Genomic DNA, 13083 nt, shown 5'->3' with positions numbered 1-13083 from the left:
CTTGTCTTTAGGCGCTATGATTCTAAATAAAATCTTATCATGAATTTTATTTATTTTTTAGTGGCAATGAGTAAAATGGTAATAAAAACCTCTAAGCTAAAATATCAAAATGCATTAGACACCTAAATTTAAGAGCTAACATCTATAAAACTCAGAAACATCAAGTACTCATAGCCCTACCACTTGGAAGGCAGAGAGAGGAGGATTGTTCCAAGTTCATTGTCAGTCTGGTCTACATACCAAGTTTCAGGTTATCCTGGGATGCATGGCAAGAGCTTGTCTAAATACACACATCTCTACTTAAGAAGCTAAAGGAAAATATTATTGACTAGGTCATTTGTGCTTCAAAGTACAATCAAGAAAGTGAAAATAAAACCCAACAAATGGTAGGTTTAAATTAAAAAATCTTTATCTATATAAATAAGCTGGGCCGTGACAGGGCACACCTTTAATCCCAGCACTTGGGAGGCAGAGCTCTGTGAGTTTGAGAATAGCCTGGTCTACATATCGAGTTCCAGGATAGATTCCAAAGTTACACAGAGAAACCCTGTCTCAAAAATCCAAAAAAATTAAAAAGCATGTATCTGACCTAAGAGACTTACATACATAATTTAAAGGGTTTCTTTTTTCTTTACAATTCAGCAAAACAATGAAAACAGGCAAATGGTAGGTTTAAACTAAAGAAAAAAAAAATCTATATCTATATAAATAAGTCTTGAATCCCAGTACTCAGAAGCAGAAAGAAGGCTGACCTCTTTGAGTTAGAGGCTCTAAATCAAGTTCTAGGACAGTCAGGGCTATGCAGAGAAACCCTGGTCTCAATCCCCACACTCTTGAAGAAACGTAACAGTAACTCATCCCCTGGACATCATCCTACTGAAATTTCTTTAGTGGAGGGATTACAAAATTTATTTTTTAACCTCCAAAGTCATGTATACACAGAATCTAAAATAATTTTTGAAACTTGTCAGGGAGTAATTGAATAATGGTGAAGAAAAATCTACAATTGTAAGGGAAAAATATATGGCACTTCAAAGTTAAATTACAGGAACTTACCTTATCCAAACCTATAAAAGTTGCAACACCAATGTTATGTTTTTTAAGAAAGTTTACACATTCTTGGGCTGTATCAATAGAATCAACCACAATGTAGTCTAATGCGTGGCAACATGATGAAATAGCTATGTCATATTTTTCATCAATAGCTCCCAAGTCTCCCTAATAATTAAAAGGAATAGAAAGTTAATTTATAAATAAAGAGTTAGATTTAAAAAAAATACAGATCATTTCATTACTGTTCAGATTTTGAACTTTCTTTTTTGGTTTGTATAGCTGAATAGTGAACACAGGACCTTGTACCACTGAACTGAGCTAAGTACCAAGCAAGCCCCTGAATGTTATTCTTAAACTATTTTGTTTGTTTGTTTTTTGAGACTCTTTTTGTAGCCCACGAACTTGCTCTATAGGCCAGGCTGGCTTTGAACTCATAGAGATCAGCCTGCCTCCAACCGCTGGGAGTTAATGTGTGTACCACCACCATCTGGCCTTTAAACTATTCTTAATGGGAAGACTAAGTACACTTGGTTTGAAGAAGCATAAAAGGGGACAACATAGAAGCTAATGTGTGCCTTATAAGCAAGCATCCTACTACCACTGAGCTATATCCAAGGCCCTATAGTTTCTAATCTACCCTTTAGTGTTTATGGCTATGTGATGTGACACAGGATATAAAAACTGTTTTATTGCATGAAAGCACATAATGTGGATATGAGACCTAAGAGAACATACAGTAAAACAAATCTTTTTATCTTTCATATTGAAAGTCACCTAGAATTAAATAAGTAGTTATGAATCAAGTTATCTTGCAGGTTCCCCTGAATAACTTTCGTTCTTCACAGCAAATAAAAGGATCAATCTGTTTATCTTTAAGAAATAGGGTAAAAGCTACCTAATATCAGATATAGAAGAAACCATACTGGTTAAGTTCTATTTGTCCTTCCAGATCATTCTGTTTCCTTTTTCTAGAAGGCTGAGTAGGGAACCCATCAACTGGCTCTTAGTGCTCAAGAACTTTAAGTAAAAGAAGTCTCAGTTATGGTTTCAGGGCAAGAGATGACTACAATTGAGATACATTCTTCCACATCATATACTGCTCTTCTCAGTTAAATGATCAGAAAGGTAAATGGTCCCCACAACTGGAACTACCAGAGTGCTAAATTAGCTAGTTCCCCTTTCTAAACCACAAATTGTTAAGTATAATGTTATAACACCTAGAATATTTTAAGTCCTTATTTATGACTGGAGGTTCTAGCAAGGAAGTGCAATTGCTGTTCACTCTTAATCAAAAAACCCAGTTTTCTTCTAATTGGATGTTTTGTGTAGCTTCAGGAAGGACACACTTGGAATGGTGAGGGAGAAACAAAGACGAAGCATTATGTCTATTCAGCTAGATCATTAATGGGACAGATCTCTCAGCAGTATTGCCTCATATCCTAAAATTGCTTTTGTTTTTAAGATATATGGTTTCGGGGCTGGAGAGATGGCTTAGCAGTTAAGAACATTGACTGATCTCCCAGAGGACTGGAGTTCAATTCCCAGCACCCATATGATAGCTCAAGGCTGTCTGCAACACCTCTTCAGGGGGATCTGACTCTTCCATATCGAGATGCAGGCAAATGAGTGTATGTAAAATAAAATAAAAAGATATATGGTCTCACTATGTAATTCTGGCCGGCCTAAGACTCAATATGTAGACTTTGAACACAGAGATCTGACTGTCTCTGCCTCCCTAGTGCTGGGATTAAGACATGCACCACCACCACATCCAAATTCTAAATTATTATTTTTTGGAAAGAAGTTTCCTTGTGTGATGCCAAATGCCTAACAATTGGGAGGCAGAGGCAAAGAGGATCAGAAGCTCAAGATCTACCTTAGCTAAGTCAATCTGAGCTATATGAAATCTTGACTCAAAAATTTTTAGTTTAGGGACCAGGCAGGAGAGTAATATATAAAATGAATATAAACAGCCCCAAACTACATAAATGACAATAAGCCTACAAGAGCAAAGTATTTTGTCTGTGTAGTTATCATCTTTAAATAAAAAAGAATGTTATTTTAGGCACAGTAACAATATATACTGAATTCAAGTTAAGAATATAATTTATAATGTCTTTTCTGAGTAAAATGTAATCTACTTTACCAATCTTCCATATATTCCTGGGATCCTTCCAGATTTTTTTTCTTGAATTATTGCATCAAGTACTTTCCCCCTACTTCGATTCATTGCTAAAGAACTCTTTGCTTCTTCAACTTTTTGGAAAAGATCGTGAACCAAACTTTTCAAGTTTACTTCTTCTTGTGTTAGTTTCTGAAGTTCTTTTTCTTTCTAAATGTGAGAAGAAAATGAAACCTAGACACAGTTGACTTAATATACCCAATAATAGCAGAAGACTATTTGTAATGCTTCAATAATAATAAGAAAGGCCCCCAAATAGCATATAAACTGGCAATGAGCTTCCATATTGCTATTTTGGCTTGGCTTTGAAAATACAGATGAGTCATTCCTACTTTAGTGTAAATTGTTTGTGTCAAGAAGAGGAATCCAGCTCTCTTAAAGTAGCTACAGACATAAAAATCCCAGTCTGGTTCCATATAGGTATTAGTATGTACCAGTTCTCAAGTTCTGCCCTAAAGAAAACCAAACCCAGGAACCAGATTCCAGGTACATTTATTTAGCTGGGCAACACAAGGGTTTATTACGGCTTTTTGGCTAGTAAACAACAAAACAAAAGGCAGTTCCTAAGTAGAGGGGAGAAATACAATTGGGATAACTACCAGAGGAGCCACACACCCAGATTTAGCCTCCCAATTTAGAAACAATGGTCTTATCTAACTGCTGTTTTCCCCCATTCTTTACTACATAGCCATCAAATTATAGATGTAACAACCCCAAAACAAATCAGTAGAAAGACAAATATTCTCTGGATATAATTTAAGTTACATTTAAAATGTACACATCAGGAAACTGATGATCAAGCAGTATAAATTTACTAAAATTTAAAAATACTTATTTTGGGGGCTGGAGAGATGGCTCAGCAGTTAATATCACACTGTTTACACACCCCAAGGACCCCCATTCAGTTCCCAGCACCCACATGGCAGTTCACAACCATCTATAACTGTAATCTCATAGAGTCATAAGCCTTCTTCTGGTGTCCAGATGTATATGCAGATGAAATATGCATATACATAAAATAGATCAATAAATCTTAAAAATTAAATCAAACTTATTTTTAATTATTTATACCTCTCTCTCTCTCTCTCGCTCTTTCTCTCTCTCTCTCTCTCTCTCTCTCTCTCTCTCTATGTGTGTGTGTGTGTATGCAGGTGTCCTTGGAATGCAGAAAAGTATTGGAATCCATGGACCTATAGTCACTGGCAGTTATAAAGCACCCAATGTGGCTTAGCAAATATGGGTATTTGTTGCTCTTATAAAAAGACTAATTCCCATTACCCACATTGGCTAATCTACATTCTGAGGATAAACTTTTTTAAGAAACTTAAAAAAAGTTTGTAAATTCATTTTCATTTATCTTTACACAGCCATCTACATTCATAGATTTAGAGAAATGTACCCCCCCCCACCCCTCCCAGCAGGCTAGCTTGGAATCCAATATGTAGCCAACACTGGCCTTGAATTGATCCTCTAGCCTCTATTTCTCAAATGCTAACATTCCTGGTTTTAAGTGGTTCTGGGTATCATAATCAGGATTTCATGCTCCCTAGGCAAATACTCTACCAACTAAGCTACATACCCAGCCTGAGAAAGCTGTTGGATATTTTCCCATAGGATTATAGCAGCATTATTTATTGTTTGCTTTTGGACAGTATAGTTAGTCTCCTCAAATTCTGTTTTTGGATATACTGAGAACAGAATCCAACCCAGGGCCACACACATGCTACAGAAGCTTTCAACTAGTGACCTACACCTCTAACCCCAGTTAATTATCAGTCCATTCAAACACTGAAATACTTTCTCATGTGAGATTATGTTGAAAAAAATTTCTATCTGTCAATTACTTTAAGCCCTGATATTAAAAACAAACAAACAAACAACAACAAAAGACCCACATATAACTCTCGGGTTGACAAGGTTTGGATGAAAGATAGAAGCCAAACTTTACCTCTTTTAATTCTTGGTGAGTCTGTGGGAGCTTTGTGTTTATTTCTCCGATTGCAGCTTTCCTTTCTTTGAGAGTCTCAGAAGCTGTGATTAAAGCTTCTTTCGCCTTACTTAGTTGAGACACGGCTGTATTATGTCGGCTGAGATAGATATCAAGTTCTGACTGAGCAACTTCCATCTTTGAACGTGCTTCGTTTACGGATTTGTTAAAACCCATAAGTTCCTTTTCTCGACTCTATCAAAATGAGTTCATTAAATGTAAAATATGCTTGTTATTTTCAAGCTTAGACTAAAATGAAAATTATACTTCCTGAAGTCAACTTAAAGAAGAAAACTATAAATACAGTAGGTATCAAGAGATAATTCTTGTAAGTGGAATAGATTAAGGTAGTCCATACATAATTGTCATCATATACTATTCATTGTTTTTCCTAACTGATGTTATATGAGCTTTGTGAAGTGGCTATTTGCATGCTCTTATCAGAAATTAAAATAAAAGGTAACAATTAAGGAAAACTTTGGACTTCAAAGTCCAGATTCCATACTATTTCTACATTATCAAGCATAAGAACTAGTCAGAAAGTTTCCTCAATGTACTCATGTTGAAAAATCTTTGAATTACGGGAAGATTTCATTCATAGCCTTTATCATTAATAAGGGTAAAAGACACATAGAAAATACTCCAATGTCAATTAAATAGGAAAACATGATTGCACAGAATGGATATATGGCAAAGTATTGACCTCAAAATTCTACCATTACAAATTCTTCATTTAATATTTTTTTTCAAAAAAGAGAAAATAAGTGCAGACTGAAGGTTTAAGTATGTTAAACTAAGAGGTTCAACAGATTGAGATAGTCTTTGTTATGTAACATAACTTTGCTTCTAACCCCCCACAGGTAGCAGACATTACAATAGAGGCATGGACCACTTGCACTAGGCCTAAACTTATTTTTAGAAGCTCACCTTTAAACAGTCAAGTTAGGAAAAAGGCACCAAAACCATCACGACAAAAACTCTTTCTTACCTCCTTTTCTTTCTGAAGCCCTTGTGTTTCCTGTTTAAGGCTATCCATAACTTCTTTCAACTTTTTTTCTTCTTTTTCTCTTTCTTTCTCAAGAGAATTATTTTTAGCTGTTGTCTCATTTATGATATCCTTACTCTTGGCAGGTATACTTTTCAGCTCTTCGACCTGGGATTATGAAATAAATTAAGGTTATGGAATTATATTCCTGAGGGTACCCAATACTACTAAAATGTACCTAACAATTTTAGGATCTCTATTCATAGTTATCTGAAGACAACACACAACAAATTATCTTTGCTCCCTCAACCCAATTATAAGATCTTTAAGAACTGTATCTTTCAGAGGTTAGAGTTAATATTTTATACAAATAGCTTCTGGCAGTAATCATATATCAACTTTTATTCCTAAAAAGTAATGCCTCAGGGCTGGAGAGTTGTCTATACAGTTAAGAGCACTTGCTACTTTTCTGGGTCTAAGTACTTTGAACTTAGATCCTCACTCAGGTTCTCACAGCTGCCTGTTAACTCCAGCTCTAGGGGCTCCAAAATACTTTTTGGACACCCCCCCACTCACACATATATATAATAATAAATCTTAAATTATTTTTGCTTTTCAGTATTTCATAAAACCTTTGTTAAGCTATAGTGAGTATAAATACATTTTGAATATCCTTAAAGGTGAAGAAGAAACTGAGTCTTGGTTTCATGTATCTATTAATATCTAACTGATATTTTTATATGTTTATAACTTGAGAGACCCCAAATTACTTAGCTACCTAATTAGTCATTTCTATATTCCAGTCCAACCTCATTTTTTTTGGTTGACACTTTATTTCTAATTATATACATATGAGTGTTTATTGAATGTCTGTCTTGCACCACATGCATACAATGCCTACTGATGTTAGCAGAGGGCATCTGGGATCAGCTGTCAGCTGACATTAGGGTACTGGGAATTGAACCCAGGTCTTCTGCAAGAGTAGCCAGTGATCACTAAGCCATCTGTCCAGGCCATAAAATTCATTTTCGTAACTTTAACCCCAGAATAGTCAGTCTGTCACCTATAAGCCTTCTCTTTTTTGCTGACTTTGTTGCAGAAGGCAGGTGTTACTCTGATGTTTATGGGGATGCTATGAGTAAAGGCATTTATCACCAAACCTGATGACCTGAGTTTGATCCTTGAGACCCACAAGGTAAAAGGAGTAAACCAACTTCCTTAAGTTGTCCTGACCTCAGATACATTCAATAGTACACAAGTGTATGTAGACACACAAGTTAAAAAAAAAAAAAAAACAAAATTTGGGGGGGCAGGATTGTTTTAAAAAAAATTGTATTATCTAATCAAAAATATCCTCTTTAGCCATTAGTACTAAGCAAGCAGAGAGAGAGAGAGACAGGAGTTTGAGGTCAGCCTGATTTATACAGGGAGTTACAGGCTAGCTAGCTCTCATAGTGAGAGCTTATTTCCATAAAAAAAAACAAAAACAAAAACAAAACAAAAACAAAAAACAAAAACAAAAAACACCTAAAAATCCGTTTAAATTACTATTTTAGGGAAAAAAAAATCATCAACACCATAGAAACAGAATTGCTGACTGGGTGGATGTTTCTCCAACATTATTAGTGTAAGCCCTATATATAACATATCCCTTGGAACAAAGTTGTGTTACATTATAAGCATCCTAATTTATCCTCTTAGGGAACCAAAGTCAAGTAAATTTGGGAAAACTAGATCTGGTATTTAGACTTGAAAAATTGATTCCCCCTAATACCTACCTTTTCTTTATCTTTTTGAAGTTGTTTCTCCAGTTTCTTGGCTTTACTTGTAGCATGTTTTAATTTTTCCCTAAGTTGAACATCTTCTAAATCTAGTTGTGTAAATTTTTCTTTATTCTCTTCAATAAATTTTACAACTTTATTGAGTTTCCTATCAAAGAAGTAAATATTAGTCATAGATACATAGTCTTTCTGGTATATTTCATCTATAAACATGTCAAAACTATTATTAGAATCCTAAAACACAGTTCTTCCCTGATGAAAACAATTAAAAAAAACAAAAAAACAAAACATGAGTTTGTCTTGTGTTTCTAAGGTAGAAAGACTGCTTTTTACTTTGTCATTAAGGAAATGAAACTCGCTTAAAGATACTATTGTCATTGAACGTTGGCACAGAATAGGCCATGATAATTTTTAAAGTAAAATAATCAAAATTCTATTTCAAAATCAAATTTGTAAACTATTAGGGTTAATGGGTCAGGTAAAATCCTGTTGTTTTAGCTTTTTACATATTGTGCCACTAGGGAAAAGGCATCCCTTATTAGACGACTGTTGGCCTAAGTACAGGAGGTGCTGTGCCTAAAAGGACTATTTACTGGGAAATATATTACATTCAATGTTTGTTGTAAGTTTACATGTAGACACATGTGAAAAACTGAATTTAAATACTTTTAGTATTTTTCCAAAGAATATTACTTTTCTATATCCTTCACAGCTGAATTCTTAGCTTTCATTTCATTTGAAAGCATATTGCTCTTCTCAGTGATTTCTTTAGTATCTTCATGAATTTTTTCTTTTTGAGTTTTCATTTCAGCAATTCTTTTCTGCAGATCATAACTAGAGGGGAAAAATAAGAGAATGTAAAATATTAGTAAAATCAGCTACTTCTAACATATTTATTCATCAATTTATATATAGTGAGGGCTATAGGAGTAGGTTGAGGCTAGATAGAATTTAAGAACAAAATTGGTTCAGTGAATAAATTAGGTCTATCAATCAAAAGTGCATAGTAGTATCTCATGTTTTTGCTTTTGATAGTTTCAGTTACTTGTGGTAGACTAATATCTGAAAATATTAAATGGTAAATTACAGAAATAAACAATTTTAAATACTGGCTAGCATTACTCATCTTTCATTTCATTCAGTATAGCAATATGTACATATCAACCTTATAGTCACTTAGTAGCATAATGGTCATCAGGATCAACTGTAAGGTATCATTACACTTTTGTTCAAGTAACTCTCCTTACACTTAATAAGTAAAGGGCCTAAAATATGAAAGGAGGGGCTGAGGAGATGGTTCAATTAAATAAGAACACTTGACTTTCAAGAATCAAGATCTGAGTATGAACTTCCAGGTAAACTGTATAGCACTATGGTTAGGTGGGCTGTTAGGGAGTGGGGGTGGGAAGCATGCTCAGTGGCTAGCTTGCCTAGCTGGAACAGTGAGCTTCTGTTTTAGAGAATCACCCTGTAAGGGAATGAAGTAGACAGATAAAGATAGAGGGTAGAGGAAGACACTACATATTTTCCCTGCACATTCATATGCTTGCTCACGTGCCTGGGCACACACACATACACATTCCCCCAAACCAAACCAAACCAAACCAAACCAAACCAAACCAAACCAAACCAAACCAAACCAAACCAAACCAAACCTAACCAAACCTAACCAAACCAAAAACCCACAATGGATTGGGGAGATGGCTCAGAAGGAAAAAGTGCTTGCAGGACACACCTGATGACCTGAGTTTGATCTCTGGAACCTTCCAGTGGAAGGAGAGAATGATCCCTGAAAATTGTCTTCCTACCTGGGGGAGTTACTACTTACCTACCCTTGTATAGTAATAGCAATAATGAAAACAAAAAAACAAAAACTACGTCCTGCAAGGCCAGATTAACTTCTGATTTTGTTACACTTCCATAGAACACAAATAAAAACAAATGGTACATATATAAGGGTTTGGTACCACCTTTGATTTCTGCCAGGTTATGACTATTACCCTTTATGATGGGGTTACTGCATGCAGTGCACGCATGAGCACACACTATTACTACTCATGGTACAACCTTCCTTCCACTTTTAAAATAGGACACTAAAAAGTGAGTACTTAGTGACTTTCAGAAAAATTATACTATAGAAAAAAAAAAGGCTTTGATGCTTAGACTGCAATACAAAATTGACCAGCGTACTTACATGTAATATTGACAGACATGATTCTTTTTTTTAAATATTTCATTTTCCAGGGTAAGGAACTCAATGGCTATGTTTTTCTCTCCTTCTAGGGCATCCTTTTCTTTTTCCACCATTTTAACTCTGTTTAACTATAAAAATTAAAAGAGTCAAAACATTTCACATATAAAACCAATTTGAAACATAAACACCAAGTAAAAGATCTCATCCAAAGGCTAATATAAAAATAGAGGGTTCAGAAAAAAAAAAAAAAAAAAAAAAAAGCAAAAAACCAACAACAAAACCAACACCCAAACATTTCTGTATGAATTATAAAAAGTATTTAACTCAGTAAATTCAGTTGATTCATAACTAAGATATTCTCATTGGCAACTAATGTCTAATGAAGATTCATTTACCTTTTCTCCTCTGTTTTCATTTAATATTTCAACTCTCCGACATAAGACTTTAATAGGTTCATTTAGCCGTCCACAGCCAATTATGTCTTCTAAATACTCAAGCATACCCTCGTCATGTTCAGTCTGGCCTTTTGGTTTCATCATAGCAATCTGTTCAACTTCACCCTTTAAGAGAGTTACATTCATACTCATTGTACTCAGTAGCTAAATCTTTTCAGCAAGAACAGGGTACTCCTAACTAAATGATATTCACCAAGTAGGTTATGGATGTTTCATAACATGTCTGAAACCACTTTGATATTATCCTTACAAAATTACTGACAATACACACACACACACACACACACACACACACACACACAGGTACCCTATGTTGTGGTTTTATGTAAGCATTACCAATTATTACTAACAATTTGCTAATAGTCTCTCAATCTAAAAGAATTTTTCAGAGTCCCTTCATAGTTAAACTGTATAAGGAACCTTGCCTGAGTGTTTCTAGTTTCAATCTCTATATAGTTATCTAATTTCTCTATAAACCTAGTGTGAGTTTGACAAGAGACCCACTTCAGAAAAGATGACTAAAACTTAATGTATTAATTTTTGTGAACGGAGAGTCTTAACTGGAAAAGGAAATTATCTTTCCCTCTAAGTACCCTAACCACAAGAGCAAATAGCACATTGTTACATGCTACATAGGGAAACTTTGTAATCAATACATCAACCTTGAACTATAATTAAAATCTTTGACTACCTAAAATACCTAAAAAGCTGATTTCCAAGTAACCAATTACTTCTGTAGCTTTTTTTGTTAAAACTTTTAACAGCAAAGGATAGACAGGTAAATGGGGGGAAAACCCTATTTTTAGCTAAAGGTTAAGAAATGTTTAGATATTTAGAAAACAAAAAGAAAAAAGTACTGAAGGTTTTGAAATCTATTCACTAATGTACTTTGTCTTGATTTTAAGACAGGGCTTTTATATGTAATCCAGGCCTGTTACTGCTTCCCAAGAGCAACAGCATTACAGGCTGACAGGTACAATTTTGAATAGTTTTATACATCCCACAATGTCAGTACTTTGAATAATTTAACAGCACTGAATGATCAACCAAATATAGAATGAAACCGTAAACCAAAATGCTTATTTTATTCTACTATACCATGGTGATATTTATGCAGAGTACTTTCCCAATGGTTCTTACACCTTTGCATCAACGATTATAAGTTTAGACAGGATCCAAACCTGAAGTATGCCCAAAGCTTTGGGATTATAGTAGTGAACTTTAGTCACTGAATAAGTTAAGATTCATTCAGAGTTATTTAGGGAAAGTTTCACAACAGTTGCACCATTAGTATTTTGGGCAGAATGATTTGTTGTGGGTATAGTGCTGTGCATTATAGAATGCTCAGTAGTACCCATGATTTAAAAAATATTATCACCCAATTCAAGTTGAAGTATTTAAATGTCTATTTTAAGAAGAACAAAAATAAGAAAAAAAAAAGTGTCAAAAGAACCCACATTTTGTCAAATGACCACAAGGTATTAAGTCTACATTTTTTTTCAGATAATCAAAACCTGAGATCCAGTGAAACCTGAGATTGGTTCCCAGAATCCAATATTTGAATAGCATCACATGTTTCCTACTCAAACTACTTTTAGTGTATATAGTTATTAGAAAGTAACTTGGCTTGAGAGAAAGCATGGTAGTTATTATTTGTTCCTTCTGGAAAAAGATGAAAGATGTGGAGCTAATTTCCTCTTTCTAATAAAGTTGTTGAGTTAAAGTTTCATGATAAGTTTCATGCATCAATGTTTTAGATTGTATTATATTGTATTACTGTTTCCATTTTCCTTTGAGAAAGGGCCTCTCTATGTAGCCCTGGGTGGCCTTGCCTTTGCCTCCTGAGATTAAAGGAGTTCTACCACACCTTGCTATTACATTCATCTTAAAGCGCAGTTACTGAATGAATAAGCACAACCAGTAAGCTCTTTATATGTCTTTCAGCACTGTCATGGCTTAAAAAGTCATTTTATTATTTTACATGTAGGTTGTAGTGCTGTTATGTATGTCTAAGCTGCCAGGTTGGCTCTTTCTCTCTCCTGCTGTGGATTTTCAAAGACAACCTAGAACTTCTTTTTGTTGTTTGTTTTTTCAAGACAGGGTTTCTCTGTGCAACAGCCCTGACTGTCCTGGAACTTGCTCTGTAGACCAGGTTGGACTCAAACTCACAGAGATCTGTCTGAAATAATTAAAAAACAACAACAAAAAGATTTGTAATTGTGTATGTGTGTCTGTGTGCCCATAGGAGTGCAGGGGTCTATGGAGTTCAGAGAGATGGCCCAGCAGTTAAGAGTACTGACTACTTTTGCAAAGGACCCAGGCTCAGTTCCCAGCACCGAAATGGTGGCTCACAACAACTCTAGTTCCAGTTCTGAAGCCCTCTCCTGGCTACCTTGGACCCAAGCACATATATGGTACATGTGTATAGAAGCAGGAAAAAACACTT

At 34.9% G+C, this 13083-nt stretch overlaps 1 protein-coding gene across 1 annotated transcript in view; it reads right to left on the bottom strand.

Annotated features, from left to right (window-relative positions):
* The window catches only part of Smc4 (structural maintenance of chromosomes 4), a 32578-nt gene that overhangs the window by 11425 nt on the left and 8070 nt on the right, over nucleotides 1-13083 (bottom strand). The window contains exons 6-13 of the mRNA XM_051198779.1: nucleotides 10578-10742; nucleotides 10183-10310; nucleotides 8682-8822; nucleotides 7986-8136; nucleotides 6211-6375; nucleotides 5184-5417; nucleotides 3200-3385; nucleotides 1057-1218 (exon numbers count right to left, since the gene is read on the bottom strand). Of these exons, the coding sequence (XP_051054736.1) occupies nucleotides 1057-1218; nucleotides 3200-3385; nucleotides 5184-5417; nucleotides 6211-6375; nucleotides 7986-8136; nucleotides 8682-8822; nucleotides 10183-10310; nucleotides 10578-10742 (1332 nt within the window). The remainder of the gene's footprint in view (nucleotides 1-1056; nucleotides 1219-3199; nucleotides 3386-5183; nucleotides 5418-6210; nucleotides 6376-7985; nucleotides 8137-8681; nucleotides 8823-10182; nucleotides 10311-10577; nucleotides 10743-13083) is intronic.

Source organism: Phodopus roborovskii, unplaced genomic scaffold (genome assembly GCF_943737965.1).
Source record: "Phodopus roborovskii unplaced genomic scaffold, PHOROB, whole genome shotgun sequence".
In the NCBI taxonomy this organism is placed as follows: domain Eukaryota; kingdom Metazoa; phylum Chordata; class Mammalia; order Rodentia; family Cricetidae; genus Phodopus; species Phodopus roborovskii.
The sequence above is the reverse complement of the archived record's forward strand: the minus strand, read 5'-3'. Positions and strand labels throughout refer to the sequence as shown.